The 23,150-nt window shown below is 37.8% G+C and overlaps 1 protein-coding gene across 1 annotated transcript in view; it reads right to left on the bottom strand.

The window, feature by feature from the left end:
• Window positions 1-23,150, bottom strand: part of LOC126354274 (disintegrin and metalloproteinase domain-containing protein 22-like) — a 901,625-nt gene that overhangs the window by 123,445 nt on the left and 755,030 nt on the right. The window contains exon 19 of the mRNA XM_050003815.1: window positions 6,052-6,154. Within this exon, the coding sequence (XP_049859772.1) occupies window positions 6,052-6,154 (103 nt within the window). The remainder of the gene's footprint in view (window positions 1-6,051; window positions 6,155-23,150) is intronic.

Below are 23,150 nucleotides of genomic sequence, written 5' to 3'. Positions count from 1 at the left end.
AAAGCTGGATGAACCCAGAATGTACAGCAAAAGGCAAAAGGGAAATAAATTTGGGAGTAGGAATCAAACTATGGTCCAAAAATACATCACACTTTTTCAACAAACACCTTAGAGGAACATCTTCCTCTATGGTTATTTGATTCCATCATGTATTTTTACTGTCAAGGAATAGTCTTTTACTAAGTCATCAGAAATCAAATCTGCTTCCTTCAGCTAATTTGAGAATGTATTTAAATATCTGCTCTAGTATGAGAATGAAAGTATGGAAGAGTGTGTGAGAACTACCTGCTGATTTTTCTGCTCACTAACCTGAGGCAGAGGGAGAAGTTTTTGTGTACTACGACTGACCTGTAGCAAAGGGCCATCAGAGCAAATACTATGAAAACCCCCCCTACCACGGACATCAGCATAACTACAAGAAATACAGTGTTTGTGCTGTGGTAGTTCTCTGTTTTAAATCACATGCAAAAATAATAAGAATAATTTTTGGTGGATTTCATTTTAAGGTAAAATAAATTGTTTAGCAGTGTTATAGAATGTATTGTGTTGCGAGAACAGGGTAAAGTGACACGATTTTAACATAAAGAAATTGGGAATAAGCATTTGTGAATTGTAACCGGAGTAACAAAATTAATTGTTGTGGGGACCGTTGACAAAGAATAAATTGACTCACAGTTGGAGAGATGACCGTTGAAGTGCCCCAGTGTTGTCACCATTTAAAGATTTAGAAAAGAAAGATATCATTTATATTACATTTCCCCATACGATGACGAGTTGTGAAGAATTCAGTAGTGGTGCCGATTATGACCCATATCCACACGATGGCCAGGCATGCAGACAGAGAGAGTAAAAGAAGGAAAAAATGAAAACAAAATACAGAAGCATAAATAAACAACGATGCACCAAGGGTTTAACACAAACTGTACATATGTCAGAAATAGGAAATATAAAGAGGCTCTGCAACCATCTACAAAAACAACAGTTATCACAACACTACAACATTTCTTTTTACACTGTAACACATGTACAACATGACAAACATACAAAAAGTTTCTTATCTTAAAAACAATACTAGTTTAATAAAACATCATACAACAATCAAACACACCAAAGTAAGAATTGTTCAATGAAGCAAATATCACACCATGACCACTGCAATTAAATACATAAGCAAAGATCAGGCATATTGATAGCAATATTATTCCTATTGTACACAGCAATCATTGTGTCTTCCTTCAGAATCTCATGAAGAAATATCTGTACACCAAATGCAACCAAAACAATGATCCACAGTTTATAATTGGAAAAAATAAACAACAATGCTAAAATTAAATCCCAAATATTGATAAACAACCATTACTCAAAACACCAATGCACATATATCAAGGCAGCAATGTCTACTCTAATACAGGATTTAGAATGTTTTCGCGTATTTATACAGGTTTCACAGCATATTAACCTAATTCACTGCATTATTTGTAAAGGGTTTTAAGGGAAGGAGAAATCTGGTTATAACTACTGAGAAATTTTAAGTTAAATGTTCATCATATCTTCTCTTTCTCATTTTTAACTTGAAGTTTTAACTGCAGCTATAGTTTTTTGTGTGAGATGAATGAATTTTAGAGTTCACTGTATTATTGACAAACAATAGGTTCAAATGGTTCAAATGGCTCTGAGCACTATGGGACTAAAGTGCTGTGGTCATCAGTCCCCTAGAACTTAGAACTACTTAAACCTAACTAACCTAAGGACATCACATACATCCATGCCTGAGGCAGGATTCGAACCTGCGACCGTAGCAATCGCACGGTTCCGGACTGCGCGACAAACAATAGGAGCATATGGCAGCACTGATCAGATTAAAATGAGTTTATCAAAAATCTTATGCTTATCAGTTTGTGTGTGTGTGTGTGTGTGTGTGTGTGTGTGTGTGTGTGTGTGTGTACAGAGTATTACATCTGTGTCAATAATGACAAAATAATTGCTATGCATGTTTTTAAACATGTGGTTTGTTGTACATTTTCAACATTTAGAGAAACCCCTCAGTTGAGTGTCCATTACTAATAAATTATTAATGTATACTTGAATTTTGTGTGTTGGTGGAATAGAGGACTGTTTAGAGCTGGGATAGGAACAGGAAAGGGACAAGATGGGCGAGGACAATGACTAATGAAGGCTGAGGCGAGAAGGGTCATAGGAACCTAGGATATATTGCAGTGAGAGTTCCCACCTGTGCAGTTCAGAAAAGCTTATGTTTGTGGGAAGGATCCACATGGCACTGGCTGTGGAGCAGGCACTGAAATGTAGAATGCCCTGTTGGGCGGTATTCTCAACAACAGGGTGGTCCAGTTGTTTCTTGACCACAGTTTGTCAGTGGCCGTTCGTGCAGACAGACACCTTGTTGGTTGTCATGCCCACGTAGAACGCAGCACAGTGGTTGCATCTTACCTTGTAGATCACATGACTGGTTTCACAGGTAGTCCTGCCTTTTTATGGGATAGATGGTGTTTGTGTCCAGACTGGAGTAGATGGGGGCGGGAGAATGTATGGGACAAGTCTAGCATGTAGGTCTATTACAGGGATATGAGCCATGAGGTAAAGGGTTGATGCAGGGGTTGTGCAGGGATCAATGAGTACACTGTGTATGTTCAGTGGACGGTGGAATATCACAGTGGGAGGGATGGAAAGGATAGTGGGCATGACATTTCTCATTTCAGCACATGACGAGAGATAGTTGAAACCCTGGAAGATAATATAATTCAGTTGCTCCAGTCCTGAGTGGTACTGAGTTATGAGGGAAATTCTCCTTTGTGGCTGAACAATGAGACTTTGGGAGGTGGTGGGTGTCTTATCTTTCCAGTCACGCACCACGTCCCAAAGTCTCACCATCCAGCCACAAAGGAGCATTCACCTTGTAACTCAGTACCAACCGGGACTAGAGCAACTGAATTACATTATCTGACAGGGTTTTGACTACCTCTCATCATGCCCTGAAATGAGAAATATCCAGCCCATTATCCTTCCTACCTCTCCCACAGTGGTATTCAGCCGTTCGCCGAACCTGCACAACATATTTGTCCATCCCTACACAACACCTACTCCCAACTCCTTACCTCATGGCTCATATTCCTGTAATAGACCTTGATGCAAGACCTGTCCCACACATGCTCCCACCACCACCTGCTCCAATCTGGTCACAAACATCACCCATCTCATCAAAGGCAGGACTGCCTGTGAAACCAGTCATGTGATCTACAAGCTAAGCTGCAACCTTTGTGCTGCATTCTATGTAGGCACGACAATCGCCAAGCTTCTATTCGCATAAATGGCCATTGGCAAACTGTGGCCAAGAAATAACTGGACCATCCTGTTGCTAAGCTCACTGCCCAACACAACATTCTTCATCTCAATGTGTTTTTCACAGCCTGTGCCATATGGATCCTTTCAACAAACACCAGCTTTCCATAATTGTGCAGGTGGGAACTCTCACTACAATATATCCTACGTTCCTGTAACCCTCCTCTCCTCAACCTTCGTCAGTTATTGTCCTCACCAATCTGGCCCCTTTCGTGTTCCTATTCCAGCTCTACACAGTCCTCTATTCCAGCAACACACCCCACTCCGCCTGTCTTTCCCCCACCCTCTTTCAAACCTACCAACTGCACCTAGCTGCCCTATCCTCTCTCCACCTCGTCCTTGCATGCTCCCCAGCAGCACTTCGCCATCCCCCATTCCTACCCTTCTATCCCTCCTTGCCCCAGCCTCCTCCTCACACCTACCCAGTTGCCTCTCCCGCCATGCACTGGTGTAGCTGCTCCTAGTCTCGCTTCAGCTGCTGGAGACTGTGGTCACATGTGTGTGAGTTGCATTCCTTTTCATAATATTGTTACATTCCATCCTGGTTTTTCCATGGTTTGATGTTGTTGTTACAACAAGAGAGTATTTGGAGCAGGACCCAAGATGTTTCCTAATCAGAATAAAAATTTCTTCCTTCTTTCTTTTTCCTCTTCCTTTTATTTTATTTGAACTGTATTTTTCATTTCTCTCTTTTATTGTGCCACTGTTTTTGTTCCTATTTTAAACCCTCTCTTTTTAACCACTTTTAAAATTAAAAAAATCTCAACTTAAGGCAATAAAAAATAGCCTCTTCCCTATACCAATGATCTGATACTTTTTCTGCAGCTGTATTTGTTTCATTCTGTATTTTTTCCTCACTTTCCATTTTGCTTAGAACGTACAGGGGCTGGAAAAAAAAATGATGGAAACAATCCGAGAAATGCACACTTGAACGCAAATGCAGATGCTGCCAAAGCCTGCATGTGGCACTGGTGTTTTTGACCATGAATAGCACCTGTGTAATGCCCTCAATATGTTTCAGATGTTAGTCATGGTCAGAAGAGTATTCTGTGTAGTTGTGAGTGAATTACGTCAGAGCTATGTGAACTGGAACATGGAAAAATCGCTGGTGCTCATATCAGTTTCCGTAACTGTGGTAGCCTAAGTATTTGTTGTTTCAAGAGGTACTGCATGGAGGATTTATATTTCATATAGGAAAAGCAGAAAAACATCATTCATTAAGTCACAATGTGGATGAAAGTGTGTGTTGAGTTATCACGACAGATGATCACTGAAGAGGATTGTGAAGAAAAGTAAGAGGATGACAGCTGCAAATGTGACTGTAGAACTGAATGTTACACTCACAAAACCCGTCAGCACCAAAATATCAACAAGGAGCTCCACAAGAAGGGAATTCCACAATGAGCTGGAATTTCCAAATCACTCATTAGTGATGCAAATGCCCATAACAGGAAGACATAAAACCTGGACTATGGAGCAATTGAAACAAGTAATTTCGTCAGATGAGTCTTGTTCAGATAAGTCTCGTTTCACAATGTTTCCAGTTTCTGCCCAGCAAGGTTACATTTATGTATGTCATCTCAGGCCTATGATACAAAACTGCTGGCTGCCAAGGGTGAAACATGGTAGAGGTTCGGTGACAATTTGGGCAACCACATCACAGTATTCCTTGTACAGCATGGTTCCTCTGCAATGTTACATTACTGTCAAGGATTTTTTAACATCATGGCTGATCAGGCCTAGTCCATGGCACAGTATTTTTCCCCAATGATGATGATTTGTTGCAAAACAACAAGACCCTTCTATTCACACAGTACACATCATCCAGGACTTGTTTCAAGAGCACAAGGATGAATTGTCGCATTCCCTCTAGCCATCAGTCACCACATCTAAATATTACTGAGCCTTGTGGTCTATTTTGGAGAGAAGGGTGCATGATTAATATTCGCTTCCATCATCCTTACCTGAACTTGCCAATATTTTTCAGGAAAAATGGCATAAGATTCACTTGAAAACCACAAAGAACCTGTATTTACCCATTCTGAAGTAACTGGAAGCTGTTTTGAATGCATATAGTTTTTCTACATTATATTAGGCATGGTAATGTGTTGTGTTTTTTGTGCTTCCAAATTTCTGTCAGTTCTTGTATATTTTGTTGTATTTACACTGACACCCCACAACAACATTGGACTCTTCTTAATTTACATAACCCATTTCCCATGCTGCACACTGCAGCTATTCTTATAAACCAATGTGAGCAATATGACTTCAGAGCATTATATGGGAATTAAAATCTATTTCAGTGATAAGTATTTATTTTGTCAAATACGGTACTACTTGTTTTCTGTGGAACGACAGATTTCTGTTCCTGTCATTATTTTTATTTACTATGACGTGTAGATGATTATGAGATGTCAGAATGATTATCACTATACAATGATGAGTTATTTAAAGGCACTGCATAGCAGACCGAGTTATTTAAAGGCACTGCATAGCAGACACAGTTCTTAAGTGTTGCTATGAGCTTAACAACTTATTGTCACTAAATCCATGTTAGGCATACACAAATAGGGTTATAAAAACAATTATGAAAATCCTGTATTTGACTAAACATGCTGTTAATAATGTATCACAGCAAGCAGTACAGAACAAGATGCGAATGAACACCAACAGCGTCGACAACTGGCACTGTACCTGTAGCAAACGGCCATGCATGCAAATATTATGATGACACTGTTGACCACTACGACCAGAATAAACACCATGGTTAATGTGCTTAGGTTGTTGTTACTACTCCCTGAAATAGAATTGTATGTCTTTAATTGAAAAATTTGCTCTGCTGAAAAACATACTGCAATTTCTCTTTACTTATATCGCATAATTTTTAAATTGAAACAAATGTTGAAATTCTTTCATCTTTATTCTCAATTGTGTTTGTGCTTATGATATGAAAGGTGATGGAAGTCCATGACATACACTATCATCATTATTTATATTTACTATATAATGCAGCAGATACTTTGACTGACATTATAAACACTTTTCTAGACTCTATAATCAGTAAATAAAATGTAAAAAATACATGTGTCTCAAGGCATACACTGAAAATATATAATGGACTTACATTCCTCGTAGTCTCACTCACATATATTTAAATTTGCTACAAACCAAAAGTGGAGTGATGTCTAATGATCATTAGGTGACTAATGTAGTTTCATTCACTAAGCACAATATTACAACATTTTACTGCTGTATAATTAGAATATTCACACATTTACTTGTCATTTTCACTATTTTGCACTGTAAATATCAGCCCACTTGATCTTTGTCATTAAAAAATATGAAAACATAAAAAAGATATCAGTAATATTAATTGAAGAAGATACATGCCATTAACTGTTAATATTTTTTACTAGTAGTGACGTTGTAAGAGGAGAAATCCAAAATTCATTTTGAAAGCCTTAAAAATATATTATACCTAAGGCAAAAATATGACAACAGTTTCATAGTAGAAAACATAAAAGAAAACCAAGAGCGATATGAAAATGATACACAGGGAAACATATCAACATTTCACACTTTTATAGTTTTATTTGCCCCCTTTCCAATTTGTTTCACTTCTATGATCATTTGAGCCACCAGCACTGTCATTTAATTAATGGCCTTCGAAGAGTATGTAAACTTTTACTGAACACTCCTCCAGCTTCATAAAATAATTACATCTTTAGCACTATTCTATGTGTTTCATTCATAATTTTTGCTTCATCTATAACATGAATGAAGACTGCAGTTTTCCCCCTTGAGCCATTTCCATACTTAGGCTAATGTTTTTACGCACAAGATCAGTGACAGTTTATACAACATTAAAATGCATATTCTGAATATTTGTGGCACTTCCACATGTTTCTATGCTGTGTTACATTTATTACCAAAACACTGTTTCTTAACTGGGAGCACAACTTGTATTATTTCTCTTTATCTTGCATCTTTTATTTTCAGTAAACTTCACCATGCAGAATACAAACTAAGCACTGAAGATGTTTCTCAATGAATATAATGTGCAAGAAGAGAACAATGTTCGTTCAGTTTTTGTTAAGATGCAAGGCCTAAGGCCATTATGTCACCAAGTATTTCTTCATGATCAACAAGGTTTGCATATGGGCCAAAACAGTTAGGAAATCTGTACAAAATATCTGGATGTAGTCTTAAAGTTCCTCAGTATTTCTACAAGACAAGAAAGACATGCCATTTACCTTCTCACCTGTCTGATGATTGAGACATTAATCACGTACTGGAATTCTCCAAGTTGTTTTTTTAACACTAGTATTCGTTATGATATGAATAACATAGGTGCAATCTATCAGCAATGTGATTTACTGGATTCTTTGGCATGGCAAGCCACAAATGGAACAGAAGCCAGGCAGTCATATAATTGTGTAGAAAAGTTTCACATGATGTCCACAACTGTTTCTGACCATAGACAATTAACTGCTGCTTTTTATTCGCAACCTTTCAGAACAAGCTGCAGGATGTTTTCTTAATGAGCTTAAGAAACAATAGTGAGATGCATAATATCGATCCATACTGTCTGCAGTACTTTTCATGAATGTGTCCCATTAATGGAAGTCCATCACAGTGATCAAATAATTATTCAGATGATGGCAAATTAACTCCAGTTTAAAATGTATTAATGGAATAGACATCACATTTTCAGCTGTTAGGCAGTAATTTTAGCTAATAAATGAAGTAAGTTTCAAATCTACACTATCTACATCTACATATATACTATGCAAGCCACTGTATGGTGCATGGTGGAGGCTATCTTGTGCCACTACTAGTTAATCCTTTCCCTGTTTCAGTCACATAAGGAGTGAGGGAAAAATGACTGTTTATACATCTCCATATGAGTCCTAATTTCTCTTATCTTGTCTTAGCGGTCCTTATGTGAAATGTGACAGGAGAGTTATTCTGCAGTCTGCTACAAAATGCTGGTTCTCTAAATTTTCTCAATAGTGTTTTGCGAAAAGAACATTGTCTTCTGGCCAGGGAGTTATGCTTGAGTTCACAGAGCATTTCTGTAATACATGCATGCTGATCAAAGCTACTGGTGACAAATCTAGCAGTATGCCAATGAATTGCTTTCATGTCTTCCTTTAATCAGATCTGGTGGCTATCCCAAACACACTAGCAATGCTGAAGAACGAGACACATTAATATTTAATAAATGATTTCCTTTATAAATGAACTATAGTTTCCTAGAAATCTTCCAATAAAAGCAAAGTTGACCATTTTCCTTCCCTACTACTGACGTTATGTGCTCGTTCGATTTCCTATGATTCTGAAACATTACAGCCAGATATTTAATTGATGTAACTGTGTCAAACAGCACACCACTAATACTGTATTGTGATGAGATATGGCAAAATACACAGAACAGTGAATGAGGAGACACTGTAGGATATGAAGTTAAAGTTTTAAAGATTAGTGTCTACCATATTCCACCATACGGAAGCAAACCTTAGAAATTAACTAAGGAAAATGAAAGAAGGAAGTCAGCTGAAATGAAATTTTTAAGGGAAGTTAAAGAATATACCTCAGAGATAAAAGAGAAAACAATAATATAACAGATGAATTTAATACATTTTTATAAATGAAAAAAAAAAAAAAAATAGAGAATGGGTGCATAAAATGGAAATAACATATCAACAAAATTGGAGTAGATAGCTTGTGTAAACAAGTAATGAATTATAAATCAATAGCAAGGAGAGCTGTAGGACAATGAAGGACAGATGAAGTGAAGAAGAAGATTTTTTAACACAATTATAGGCTGCTTCGAATACTCTTATCCTAAGGAACAACCTTTGTAAGTAGATGGAATGAACTCTGGGTTACAAGTGGTATTGGAACATCAAGCAAAATTAACACAAGACTTAACTTAGTATCAAGGGATGCATTTGATGACAGATTAAAACTGCATAACAAACAGTACTGTGAAATTCTGAACCAAGTCATCACTGTCAGAAGCAGGTAATTTATCCTTGAGCAAGCAGTTAGCAGATAGTCTGAAGTTTATAACGGAACTATAAAATAAATACATGACAGAATAACTGGCCAGTTCTCATCATTTGAAGGTGACATTCTAAGTTCTGTCAACAAATAAACAAAACTGTAAACACTATCCTTCTTTTCTGAACTGTTAGTTTTCTTCTCAGGGAGGGAACAGGGATAGGCTGATGTAGATAAGAGTGGTAAGTCAGTTAGACAGCCATTGAGAGGGACCCATCTGTGTCAAAGAACAGCATTAGAAAACAATTTCAGTGAAATTCAACAGCATCCTACATCTCTGAAAGACTTTTTCAATACTATAAACCTACTTTAAAATAAATGTTCAAGTGGTTATTATCAAATTTTCCATAAAGAATACAATGTTATTCATCCAAGCTTTATAACACGAAGCTACTTGTGTGATAAATCAGTTCACAGTAGTATTTTACCAGAGAGCCTGAAGCCACTTCAAAACAAACAAGGTAAAACATTAGTAACGCATTACTGACCACTGGTAATATTATGTGAATTGCTTACAACTTTTCTTGTATGAAATGTTACATCGTCATGCAAAGGTTAGGGTATTATGGAATAGTAGCCACAGCATGTTCACTGTTTTTGTATTACCTACATGGCAGAAAACATAGTGTATCAGTTCTGTGTAACAAGATAATAAGCATGCAGAATTTAGAGCACTCAGGCATTATGTAACACAGGCGTTTAGTTTGGGTCCTCTGCTGTTTCTGATACAAATAAATGATCCCCATGCAAAGGTTACGTTATAGAGTAGATTCATTCTTTTTATATTATATACATAGCAAAAAGTAACATGTATCAGTTCCAAGTCAATCACATAACAATAAGCATGCAGAATTTAAAGCTTTAAAACATTATAGCGCACAGGATTCTATTTTGGGCCCTCTTTTGTTTCTGAGGCACGTAAATGATCTTCAACTTGCATTGTCTGAAGAAGCAAATTTTATACTTATTGCACATAGTACAAATATATGAATAGAAAGAAGTGCTTCTCTTCTTACTAAAGGTACACATAGCAAAGTATTTGAAAACACAAGAGAACTTGAATAAGATTTGAAAAGACTTCAAACACAGAATTTTTAATTCTAATAGAAGTACAAGTGGTAAAAACAGTCTACTTAAACAATGAAATATGATTAGTAGAAAACATTAAGCCTTTAGTACCAGAATAGATCACAACCTTAATTGGAAAACACACTGCCTTGAACTGACGAAAAGCCTTAGTTCTGCTATGTTTGCAATACACAGAATTACTGCTACTGGTGATTTAAAAATGAAGACATTATGTTATTTTGCACATTTACATTCACTAAAGAGTTACAGAATCATTTTTGGGAAAAGTCAAACAGAAAGGAACTGTATTTTCAGAATACAGAAGTATGCTGTAAGAATTAAATCTGGTGTTAGGTCTAGAACATCTGTACAGGCCACTTCTTCTTTTCTTTTCTTTTCTTTTCTTTTCTTTTCTTTCTTTCTTTCTTTCTTAAAAAAAAAGATATATATTCATCAATATACTATATCAGTATTTCTTAAAAAAATAATGAGAAGCATACTAGGATCAGAAGACTTCAAGCAGTTAATATTAGTGCGAAGTCAAAATATTTGAAAACATGTATTTAACAATCTGCCAGAGTATATTAAATATTTTGTAGGTAATATGGTCAAGTTTAAGATTGAATTAAAGAATTTTCTGTTTGACCAATCCTCCTAGTCCACTGAAGAGTACTGTCACACAAATGTTGATGTTTTATGTTATTCTATAACCAACATTAGCAATGAAATTGAATACTCTTTCATAATATTAAGTGATTTCATTGTTTTGAATTTGAATAAAATGTATATCTTTGCTTCCCACATCTTATGGATTCTCCTCCACACGATCCACAGAATATGGCTAATGTAGTTTATGTTTTCCTTCAACTCCATAACAAACCAACTACAACACTCACTAGTGATAACTGATTTCAGAAGAGCACCTGTCCGTCACCAAACAGATGCAGCAACTCACGGCATGTATTCATTGACACATACATCACTTAGCAAAATTAAACAATTTGCTTAATTTTTGCACATTTTATTTGGGACCTCAATTCAATAAATGCAGTATCTTCAGTGTTTTCTCTCTCTTTTGATACTCCCTCCCTCACCTCCCACTACCCCTTCACAACCCCAGCCCTTGACCTCGACCCCAACCCTTTTACTCTCTGCAAAACAATATGTGAATCTAAATCATATATAGTATTCAGTCCGTTGTTTTGTTTACCTGTAACTACATCTCCTCAATTAGAGATCAGCTATCATAATGCTTAAAAGACTATTATTGTGTGTTGTTACCAGATTCCTGTATTGTTTAGCTTTTACTGTAAGCAATGACCATACTTAAATGCCACATATTTGGGTGTCAAATTGATAAGCATTAGCAAAACTAAAACAACATTTTTCTGTTATACGAACACATTTACAGTAGTTCCCTCATTCATTTTTCATTCATGGAGTGAATGGCAAATATCTAATAAGATATTTATTTTTAATTATTTAAAGGACACAGTCAAAAACCACATTGGGAGCACTAAATCAGAAGAAAGCTCATGCAGCCATTAAAAGGTATAACCATACAGAGAAAGTGGCACTTACCTAAATAAAGCAGAAGATGTAGAAGGGCCAGTAGTCACATAAGCAGAGAAACTACATTCTGAACTGATAATTTGGCAACCTTCACTGTTAGCCACAAGGAAAATTGGAGGAGGAGAAAAACTGTTTACAACTGACAAATAGCAAGCTAAATCAGTCATGTTTCATATTTAGGAGGGACTTTGGGTAAAACACACACTAAAGAATGCTGTCCATTAGATACTATACAGATTAAAATGCCAGTCACATAAAAAGTCTTACTATTAACTGTTTTGCAATGTGACTGCTAATATATTGTCACTGTTACTAAATTAATGTAAAATGAAATGAAGTGATCATATGGCATAATTTGCTGAGAGATCCTGTCTGGGGTAGGTTGGCCATCTGGTGCAAGTCTTTCTACTTCATGCCACTTCAGCAGCTTGCGTGTTGACGAAGATGAGGTGAAATGATGAAGATGATAAAAACACCCTGTCCCTGAACATTGAAACTTTTTGACACAGATGGGCATTGAACCAGGTACCTCAGGATCTAGGGGAAATAACACTAACAAACTAAATTAATATAAAATACATTGCATGGCACTGTATCTTCTTCAATTTATTTTAAACTAATGAATATATCAATGGCATATAAGTGGCAGTGAAAATACAAGTACTACAATAAATTGTTAAGAAAAAGTTGGCTTAAGCTGCTACATTATGACAAGAATCATTTATCATCCTATTTCTCATGAATAAGTGTAGTTAGCTCCATTACTAGGCTCGTAGTAACACTGCAGCATGTGAAATGCACCTAAAATGTACTACATCACTAAGCTAGCTGCAGAGACACATAGAAATTTAACAATGATTAGTCAATGTTAGTGAAAATGTTAGTGAAAATTTATGAGATTCCATTTACAGTGAAACAGTCATAGCTTCCATGTTTAGTTTAGTGTTCTGAAGGTAAGCAACCAACATTTTTGACAATCTAAGGAAGAAATTGATTGCTACTCACTGTAAAGATGGCATGTTGAGTTGCATACAAGCACAATGAATAGACCCTTACGCTTTAACTTTTGGCCAAAGCCTTCATCAGAAAAAGGAAACAAACACATATGTATTCACACAAGCAAGCACACCTCACACACACATGACCAACAACTCCAGCAGCTCGGACCAGAATGCAACTACCATTTGGAATGGAAGCAGCATGGGTGGGGTGGGGGGAGTGGGGGACAAGCACTATTTGGTGAAGCATGCAGAGAGTAGACTGCCAACAGCCATGTCGTTGGGAGCCTGTGGGATGGGGAGCAAGAAAGGAGAGGAAGGGAAAGTACACAAACAAATCTGCAACACAGCTATGGCACCCACATTGCACACTCCTGTCCCAATATGTTCATGAGCCACTTAGAGAAGACTACTAAAATGCCGAACCCCTAGTCTCATTAAGGTTCACTGATGCTATCTTCATGATCTGGACTCAGGGCCAAGACATTCTATCTTCATTCCTTCACAACCCCAGCACCTTGTCTCCCATCCATTTCACCTGATCTTCCTCAACCCAGCATGCCACCTTCCTGTATTTTGACCTCTTCCTCTCTGGTGGCTCCAACAACTCTGTCAACATTAAACCCATCATCTACCGAAATTACCTGCATTTCAATATCTGTCATCCCTTCCACACCAAAAAATCCCTCTCATACAGTTTGGCCAACTGGTTATGGCATGCCTGTAGTGACAAGAACTCCCTTGCCAGTATGCTGAGGGTCTCAACAAGGCTTTCACAGACAGGCACTATCCACAAACAGATCTCCGGACCATTTCCCCTCGCATCAACCTCAAGAACCAGTTACAATTGAATGCCCACTTGCCCACTTTGTCACCCAAAAGCACCATGGACTAGAACAACTGAACCACATCCTTCACCAGAGCTTTGATTACCCATCATCATGCCATGAAACGAGAGGCATCCTATCCAACATCCTTCTCATCCCTCCTAATGTGATGTTCCATCACCCACACAATTTCTATAACATCCCAGTCCATCCTTATACCACGCCAAATCCCCATCCCTAACCAGAAGTATCATATCCCTGTGGAGGATCCAGGTGCAAGATCTGCCCAATCCACCAATCAAGCACTTCCTATCCCATTCATGTACTGGTCTTATCCTAACCCCCCTGAGGCCAAAGCACATGTGAAAGCAGCTAATATCATATACCAGCTCTGTTAAATCATTGCACAGCTTTTTATATTGACATGACTATCAACCAGCTATCCACAAGGATGAGAACAACGCCAAACTGTGGCTGAGAGCAGTAGACTACCCTGTGGCAACATGCAGCTGAGAATAACATGTTTGATTTCAGTGACTGCTTAATTACTAAAGCCTTCTGGAACTCTAGTCCACCACCAGATTTTCTGAACAGCACAGATGTAAGATATCTCTGCTCCCAAAATTATCCTGGCCTCAACATACAGTAACCTACTGTCCCTACACCATTCACATAACAGTTTCCTCCCCATCTTTCCTATCACCTCCTCTCTATTCTTGTCTCACAACCCCTGTACATGCCTCCCTCTGCCGACGCACCTGCACACCTTTCCCCTTCCCTGATCCTCTCCTTTTACACTCTCCATTTCTGCCCTCCTACCCCTCCCCACCTACCACCCACAGCCTACCGCTGGTGTGCTTGTTGGCAGTACCTGTATGCTTTGCCAGACAGCATTCATCTGTGTCCTGCTATCCCTTCCCATTCCCTGCTTCCCTCCAGATGGCTGCTTCCATTTTATGTGACAATTGCATCCAATATGTCAGAAATCGCAGACATGTGTGTGAGATGTGCTTGCTTATGTGAATGAATGTGTGTGTGCTTCCTTTTCTGACAAAGCCTATAGCTGAAAGACGGTGTGCAAGTCTCTTTTTGCTGTTTCTATCTGCAGCTCAATGTGTCACCCTGAAGGTGAGCAGCAATCTATCTTTTCCTTATATTGTTGATATTTTCCTTATATTGTTGGTATCACCTGGAGTTTCCATTGTTTTATCTACATTTTTACTCTGATATGATATACTAATGATTTATCTCCAATTTAATAAAGTGTAGAGCACCGTACCCATAAAATAATCTGTAAAAGTAACAAGTCTAACTGCACTCAAGTCTAACTGCACCAGTCTTAGGTTCTAATGATGATTATGAATCTTAATTCACTCACTCACTCATTCATTCATTCACTCACACATCTTGTTCCATAAATGCCATCATCAACGGGATCCTTTGGGAAGTGAAATGGGTCAACTTAGATATTAATTGATAGAATTTTCCAGTGCAGACTACTTGTGTGAAGTATAATAGTGACCAATAACTATTACTGGAACTCAACTGAAACTGATAAAATTGCTTCTATATTGCTATATGCATTATCAGAAAAGAAGCTACTTCAAGAAGAATCACTCTTATCTTTCTTACACTACTTTCTGTTGTTTTCATCTAATATTTCAAACTAAACTTTTTTGTAACTTTACACGGAACACTAGTGGTATCTCTATACTAGTGAAGTTTAGTGCTGTTCACTGTGAACTTTATGGTTAACCAGTATTTACATCCCTGAGTCCATATATTCCACTAAAGTGAGTGACTAATAAGGTAAGAAAGTATGCTAAACATGCTAGCAACACTGTCCACAGGTCAACACACTGATAGAGATTTCAAAGTGCAAAGGAGGCAGAAGTGAACATTTTGGTTAACTGATCCATGTGCTGGTGCCACCTCTGTTTGTTATCCATTTGGATGCTTAGAAATTTTTCTGAGTTTTTTTTCTTTATATCTCCTTTACACATTCCATCTTTCCATATACACCAAGATGCGTGACATCCACAATTTCACTGAGACCATAAACAGTAAATAGCAGCTTACAGAATTTGTCTATTGTAAGATGCCAGGCTACAGTTTTGCAACAGCAGTTATACAGTTTTGCAACAGCAATTATGAAAGAAGTTACAATCTCCAAAATTTCATAATGCTATGTCATGTTATGTGCACTACTAACATCAAGTCACCCCTTCTATTAAAATCTGTTATTTTCATATGATTTTAGAACATTGGTACAATTTCATTCCAGTGGAGTAAATTTAGCTACCATTCATAGCTTCAGTCATTTACTTCATTAAAAATACAGTTAGCATCTTGAAAATACTCTAACTCTTGTAGCCCTGCTGGACATATCAATGGAGAACATGGAACTATCAACAAGTGTAATTATGTCTACATTGGGTGATGGAGCTGTCAGCAAGGAGCATACAGAATCTCGAGCTGACCGATCATGTGAGACCAGCTAGCCAAGTGCTTTAAGCTTGAGTGGCCATAAGTTCACTCTCAATCTCTGCAAGTCAGCAGACACTGTGTTCTGACTTTACCTGACATTTTCCTAGGTGACAATGCTATTTGTACAGACTCTGCCAAATAACAAAATGAACTGTTCCTAGTGTTGTTCAAGTCGACTACACCATATGTGATATAGCTGCAGAGATGTTACACTTCAGCTCCTACAACTTGGCATACTAATTCAGCTAAGCAAACTAACTATTACAGTGGTTTCCACCACACTATCAACATCGCCACACCTGTGTTACTATATAGCAACTGGCCTGTATTCAGTTTAACTTGCATGTACAGTGAGTTAGCTGCACAAAGTCTTTAATTTTCTTGTGGCTCATGACAGTAATTTATTTTACTGCGAGCTTATTGACTTTTGAGAATTAGTTAACTTACCATAACTTACCAAGCATAACATGTTATATTCATGTAGGTAAAAGGAAGAAGTACTATATTAAGAGAACCTCAATACACAGAATCTCATCAAAAAATTTCACTGTATGAGAGTACAATTGAAGTTGCGCCACTGGTACAAGATTGAACCATTTTATGGTGTTAGTGCAGACAAATTATAAAAAATGGCATCTAAAAGTTTGAGTATTATGCATACAATTTTTTTCTATAAAATAAATAAAATTTAATGACACAAAATTATAAAAACAAGCATAAGTTCTTATAAGGGATGTAAGTAAAAACTAAGTTTATGTGTTATAGGGGTGATGTGACTTATGATGACTTTGTTATTACAGTATATGTGAAGGGCATTATTTAAAATTAAAAAGGAATGCTGGAAATTGTTATTGTTGCCATCTCATGACTCTAATGGTTACTCGTGTTTGACACTGGACTTGTAGTCAGAGAAGCCACAACTTGCAGCTGATGTGCATCCACAGGAGGAGAGGTACTCAACGACTCCGACATTGTCCAGCATTCACGGTATTGCTACACCAGCAGGTCTTGTAAGATGTTGAAATATCAGTTTAGTCTGATGTTGTTTTGTTCATTAGTTTAAACAAGCTAAGGTGAATGTAGCCTTTTGTATTACAGGAATTTTGGGAGCAAGACTATATCATAAAATCAGTGAGAAACTTAACAAATTTATAGTTTTGGACATTTATAAAATTAATTGTCAAGATTGTAATAAAATTTATGTTGGTCAACAAGTAGAAATTTCAGTATCCAATACAGACAAAACATGTGTGAGCAAAAGTGCCCACGGTAATCATCTAAACTCACATAATTGTAAAGTGCACCATATTGGTGACAGACAATCAAGAAATTATACACAATACATTGAAATGCTACATAGTAAACATGCTGTAAAAAATGGAAATGTTTGTCCACAGTGACAGAGAGCCACAATCCTTCCTAAATGAACAAAAAGATTTCAGACTAAACTGGTACTTCACTATCTTTCATGATCAGTAGGTGAATGATGGGCTATGTCAGGGTTTATGCTTATCTGTCCCCCAGCAAATGCACTTTGGTCACAAACCATGGATTATCTGACCATGACTCCAGAGTCAAAACTGCAGGTAACTATGACAGCTACAAGACATGAATAATACCAATGTCCAACATTCCATTTTCATTTTGATTAATGCCCTTCCAATATATTGTAATAATAAACTCATCATTAGGAAGAAATTATACCTGCTGTTATAATTTTGTTTCAAATGTCACACTAATTCTTGTTACATTTCATTACATTTATGGATTTTAGTTATTTTGTAGAAAATGACTGCATGTATAATTATTAAACACTATAATTAGACATTATTTTTGCTAACATGTCTGCATTATCACTGTCAAATGGCTAAAACTTATTGTATTCAAAACATTTTATGCTTTGTAAGTTAATTAACTTGGTGTCTTTTTATCTGACAGATTGTGAAGGTAATTTAAAGCCAAAACACATCAGATTGCAAATTTATACAACATACGCAATCCAGTCAAAGTTATACATTATCTAGTACAACTATCATTGACACAAAGTTTTTTTGTACTGTGGCAGTAACAACTCAATTAACACCAGGAACTGGTAAAGTGTTTCACTAGTCCAACAGTCACAAGCATTGCTAGCTATTCTAGCTTTTCAACTGTTGAATGATGCACATGAAGACTGGCAATTGTAACAGACATAGTTAGCACTACATTTTCAGGTAAGTGATGTTAAGTGTCAGGACCATCAGCAAGCATTTTTATTATTAATCAGTTCTCATTTGTAGTTCAAATGCTAAAATCAGCTCTGCTGTTGGATCCACCAGTGCTGACCCTGTCACATATTTATGTCTTAATTTTGAAACATTTTTCCATCAAGATACATAAATAGCAGCTTATCTAAAGTTTTTCCATCATCACAACACTGGTTCTGAAAGCTATGCTTTGTGGATTGCCAACATTAAAGATTTAAACAGAAAGTTCAAAATCCTATGTTGAAATTTTAATCTGAGGTGTGGTAATCTGTTTGGGCCCATGTGCACACAGGTTTTATGAGATGTGGACCCCTCTGTAGTGGACATGTTATCCACTGCACATTTCCGAATTCTCACAGTCTGCACAATGTACTTTTTCTTCTAATTTTGAAATCTCTATATGGGTCTGGCAAAAACAGACTCAGTGCATCAGACTTCCATGTTGGATATTAATGTGACAAACATGTGTCTCCCAGTGGAAACTTAACAGCCCTGTCCTACATCCATCTCTTATTGTTCTGAGGTGCCAGTCGCAGTGGTTTTGGTTGTTCCTTAGCTGTCCAGACTGTTTTTCATTGCCTGATACAATAAACATCCTTGTTATGAAGCATAATGTCACCAATGTTCTTGCAATTGGCATACTGCAGAGGCGACTCATTATGTGAAGTCGCCAGTCACAGCAGTGTTGTTTGTTCCTTAACTGTCCAGACCATTTTTCATTGCATGATACAAAAAACATCCTCATTATTAAGCAAATGTTGCCAGTGTTCTTGCAAAGAGCATATTGCAGAGGTGTGTCATTATGCAGCAGGTATCAGATGATGTCCTTCACCAATTCAGATTAATAATATTTTTAGTGATCATGTGGTAGCATCTAGGAAGACACAGTTACATGTGGAACTGAAAGAAGTCCCACTGACATTTCTCATTGATACTGGTGTGTCAATCTTGATGGTAAATCAATCCAAACCAAATTACCCAACAGTTCCTTCCTAGTGGTTCCAGACCTATTTCTAAAACCTTTTTGGACTAAATGCATGCTCCACATTTCAGTTTTTTATTCAATGTTCTGTGCATTCCGTTCAACGGTTGGTGCCATGTGAAGGAACATACACAATCAGCTCTTAATTTCCACTGTTGTCTGGGATGGGATTAGGGTCAGCTTTGAACTTTCATGCCACATACTGTTAATGCATTTGGCGGGGTTGTAGAGCTTTAAAGTGTGTCAGATTCTGGTAGCACTCCAAAATGAAGTTAAGCTAGAATTGGACAGATTGGAACATCAACAAGTGTTTACACCACCTCATTAAGCCAGTGGGTCTCCCCCTTTTGGTAATATGAAAAACGAGTGGCTTTGTTTGCTTGATTGGTAGTTTTAAACTTACAGTCACTGCACAAGCAGAAGTAGCTTCATACAGTTACCACCTCCTGATGAAATCTCTTCTAAATTCTTTGGGGTCAACTTTACAAAATTGATCTTTTAAGAGGTTATTTTCACTTCCATTAGGCAATGAGCCCAGGAAAATTTTGGTGCTGAAAACCACCTTTGGTCTCTATCAATACAACAGATTATCACTGAGAGTCATTAACGTGCAGGCTGTATTGCAAAAAGATTTTTGGAACAGGTCATTACAGACATTCTCTACTGTGTAAACTACCTGTATGACATTTTGGTAAAAAGATATACTAATGAAGAACATTTACATAAATCATCTCATTTTTCCAGCACTCACAAACAAATGGCTTAAGTGTAATTTTTTAAAATGTTCATTTTTCTAGCCCTCTGTTGTGTACCTCAGTTCTGATTTCAGTAAGGAAAGCTTTCAGCACATGCGAGGAAAAATCATGGCAAAATATAAAATGTTGGTGCCAATTCCCTAAATGTTCTCCAAGTATTTTTACTGTAAATGTTCTCCAAGTATTTTTAGGCAATGTTAACTATTATGCCCACTATATCCCACTTGTGTCTTCTTTCACCTATCTGTAGAATCAGTAGCCATTTCATACCTTAATATCATGCCTTCAGTCTGTGCCCTGTTTAATAAAGAACCAGCTTCATTTATCATTAGTTGTGGCTATGGATGCCTTATCACATAGCATTGGGACAATTCTGTCCCTTAAGCTTGCAGATGGTGCTGAAACATACAGCATTTCAGTCCAAAACATTAAATCAGGCCCAGGAACATTACTCTAAAGTTGAAAGAGAGGCATTGGTTATCATTTTCAGTGTGCACAAAACTTGTATTTTTTGTATGGCTGGAAGTTCCATTTGATTATAGATCAGAAGCCATTATTATTACCATTCAAGCCTAAGGCTAAGATACCAGAACATGCTAACCATTACCTGAATCAGCAGGTATTGTATTTATCAGGGCCTAGACATGGACTTTTATAAGCAGGAAAGCCTGTTTCCAGATGGACACACATACAGAGCAGTTTCTGGAAGATGCTCCCATCAATTCTAGAAATGTTGCAGCAGCTCCAGAAGAGAACATCTTCTCCAGTGAATCCTCAACCATATTTTCATGGGATGGTCACTCAAGTTGTCAGCCACAGTACCACCTGGACTCCACTGCTTCTTCATATGACATCAACAACTTCAGATTTGTCAGGATGTCCTGCTACAAATGCCTGGTGATGGTGCCAACATCCCTGCAGTAACAGGTATTGCAACTACTTAATGAATCACATTTGGGGGGAGAGGGGGGGTCTCCCAGATACAGCAGCTGCCCTGCTGCTATTTCTACTGGCCACACATAGATGATGGAATCACAAGCAGTCCATCACTTTACAGCCTACCTAGTACATCAGTTGACCTCACACAGTCTTGTTCTCCATTTCCACCATCCACTCAGCCTTGAAACCTGTGGATTTTGCCAGCCGCTTCCTTGAAACAATATGGTTTATTGTTGCTGAATCCTTTTCTCATTTCCCTTATATTATCAGGTGGCAGAAAATGATACCACCAGTGATAGTGGGTGTCTTTGAAAAAACATTCACCATCAAAGGAGCACGTCACACCTTGTTTATGGTCACCAGATCTCAATTCGCAGCATCCAATACTTGGTGATTTTGCTATAGCTCTGGTATTAAGAATTTAATGATTTCAACCTTTCATCCATCTTCTAATGGCTGGCTGGGCAAAACAAAAATCTGTGGGGTAAACTATAGCAGATTAATCTCTTAATGCCTTTTTAGATTCTTACAGGTCAATACCCATAATTGGTTGTAGTGTGGCAGAATACTGTATGGGCTTCCTCACTGGATACTGCTGTATCTTACATTCCCACCAGCTGTGTGAGATGAAGAGGAAGCAAAGATGTTTCACATGGGTGCCCCAGGTGTGTAATGCATTTTGGGGTGGACCCCCAGTTGGATCTGAGTATGCATTGCAACACAACAGTGACACTACCTGATTATGATAGCAGCCAAATGCTGGATGATTCACAGCCATTATAACCAGCTTCAGTTCTAATACTCTGGCCAGACGTCTCCACTGTTCGGAGGGCTGCCACAATAGTGACAGCTCCCACACTGGCCCCCTCCAGTGGTTCACGTGTCACAGATGATAGCCTTGTGGTCTTCGTATTTCCATCACACCTACTACAGGGGGCCTCCATAGATAGTGATCTACCTTCTCTTCCAGAAGAATCACTACCACCAGGTCTGCCACCAGTGCAGGCATCAGTGTAGCTTGTTACCAAAGTTCCCACACTGCATCTGGTGGCTCCCACTTTGGCTCTACCATCTTCATTTGGGGACCAGAGCATTACCTTGGGACTGACTCAAGAGACTTCCTCAAGAAACCACCTGCTGCCACCTTCCTGTCCTCCCCTACACTGGACAGGTCAATATACACCTTACATGCTGATTCTAGGGGAGGATCCTGTAGCTTTGTGAGTCCAGCTAGCCTGCTACTCATTCTCTGCGAGTCAGCTGTCTCCATGTTCTAATCTTTACTGAAGTTTCCCAAAGTGACGATGCTCTATGTGTAATGTCAGCTGAATAACAAAGCAGACAGTTCTTACTGTGATGCAAGTTGAGTACTTGGGCATGTGAGATTGCTAGCATGAAGTTACACTTTAGCAGCTATGAACTGGTATATTCATCCAGCCAAGTAAAATAACTAGATAGTGCACCAGTTTCCACCACCATCATTTCATATCATCACACCTGTGTTACTATATGGCAAATGGCCTGTATTCAGTTTAACCTGAGCACACAGTGAATTAGTTGTGCAAATCCTTGTTTCATATTGCAGTGCACTTATGTGAGCATAATATACAACTGTTACCATATCGAGCAAGTCACATGACTAACTGTGTTATCACATATTCTTAGCCCACCTGAGGACACAACTGTATATATTGCCTTTCACATAAATGGAAATATAGTTTCAACATTTCTGACAGTACTGGAAGGAAATTTTGAAGTAATTTATATCAGCATTATTTCATTTAATTATCCTATATCAGAAAATTTATTATATTAAGGGTCAAAGAAACTGGTACGCCTGCCTAATATTGCGT

The sequence above is a fragment of the Schistocerca gregaria genome, chromosome 3 (assembly GCF_023897955.1).
Source record: "Schistocerca gregaria isolate iqSchGreg1 chromosome 3, iqSchGreg1.2, whole genome shotgun sequence".
NCBI lineage: Eukaryota > Metazoa > Arthropoda > Insecta > Orthoptera > Acrididae > Schistocerca > Schistocerca gregaria.
The sequence above is the reverse complement of the archived record's forward strand: the minus strand, read 5'-3'. Positions and strand labels throughout refer to the sequence as shown.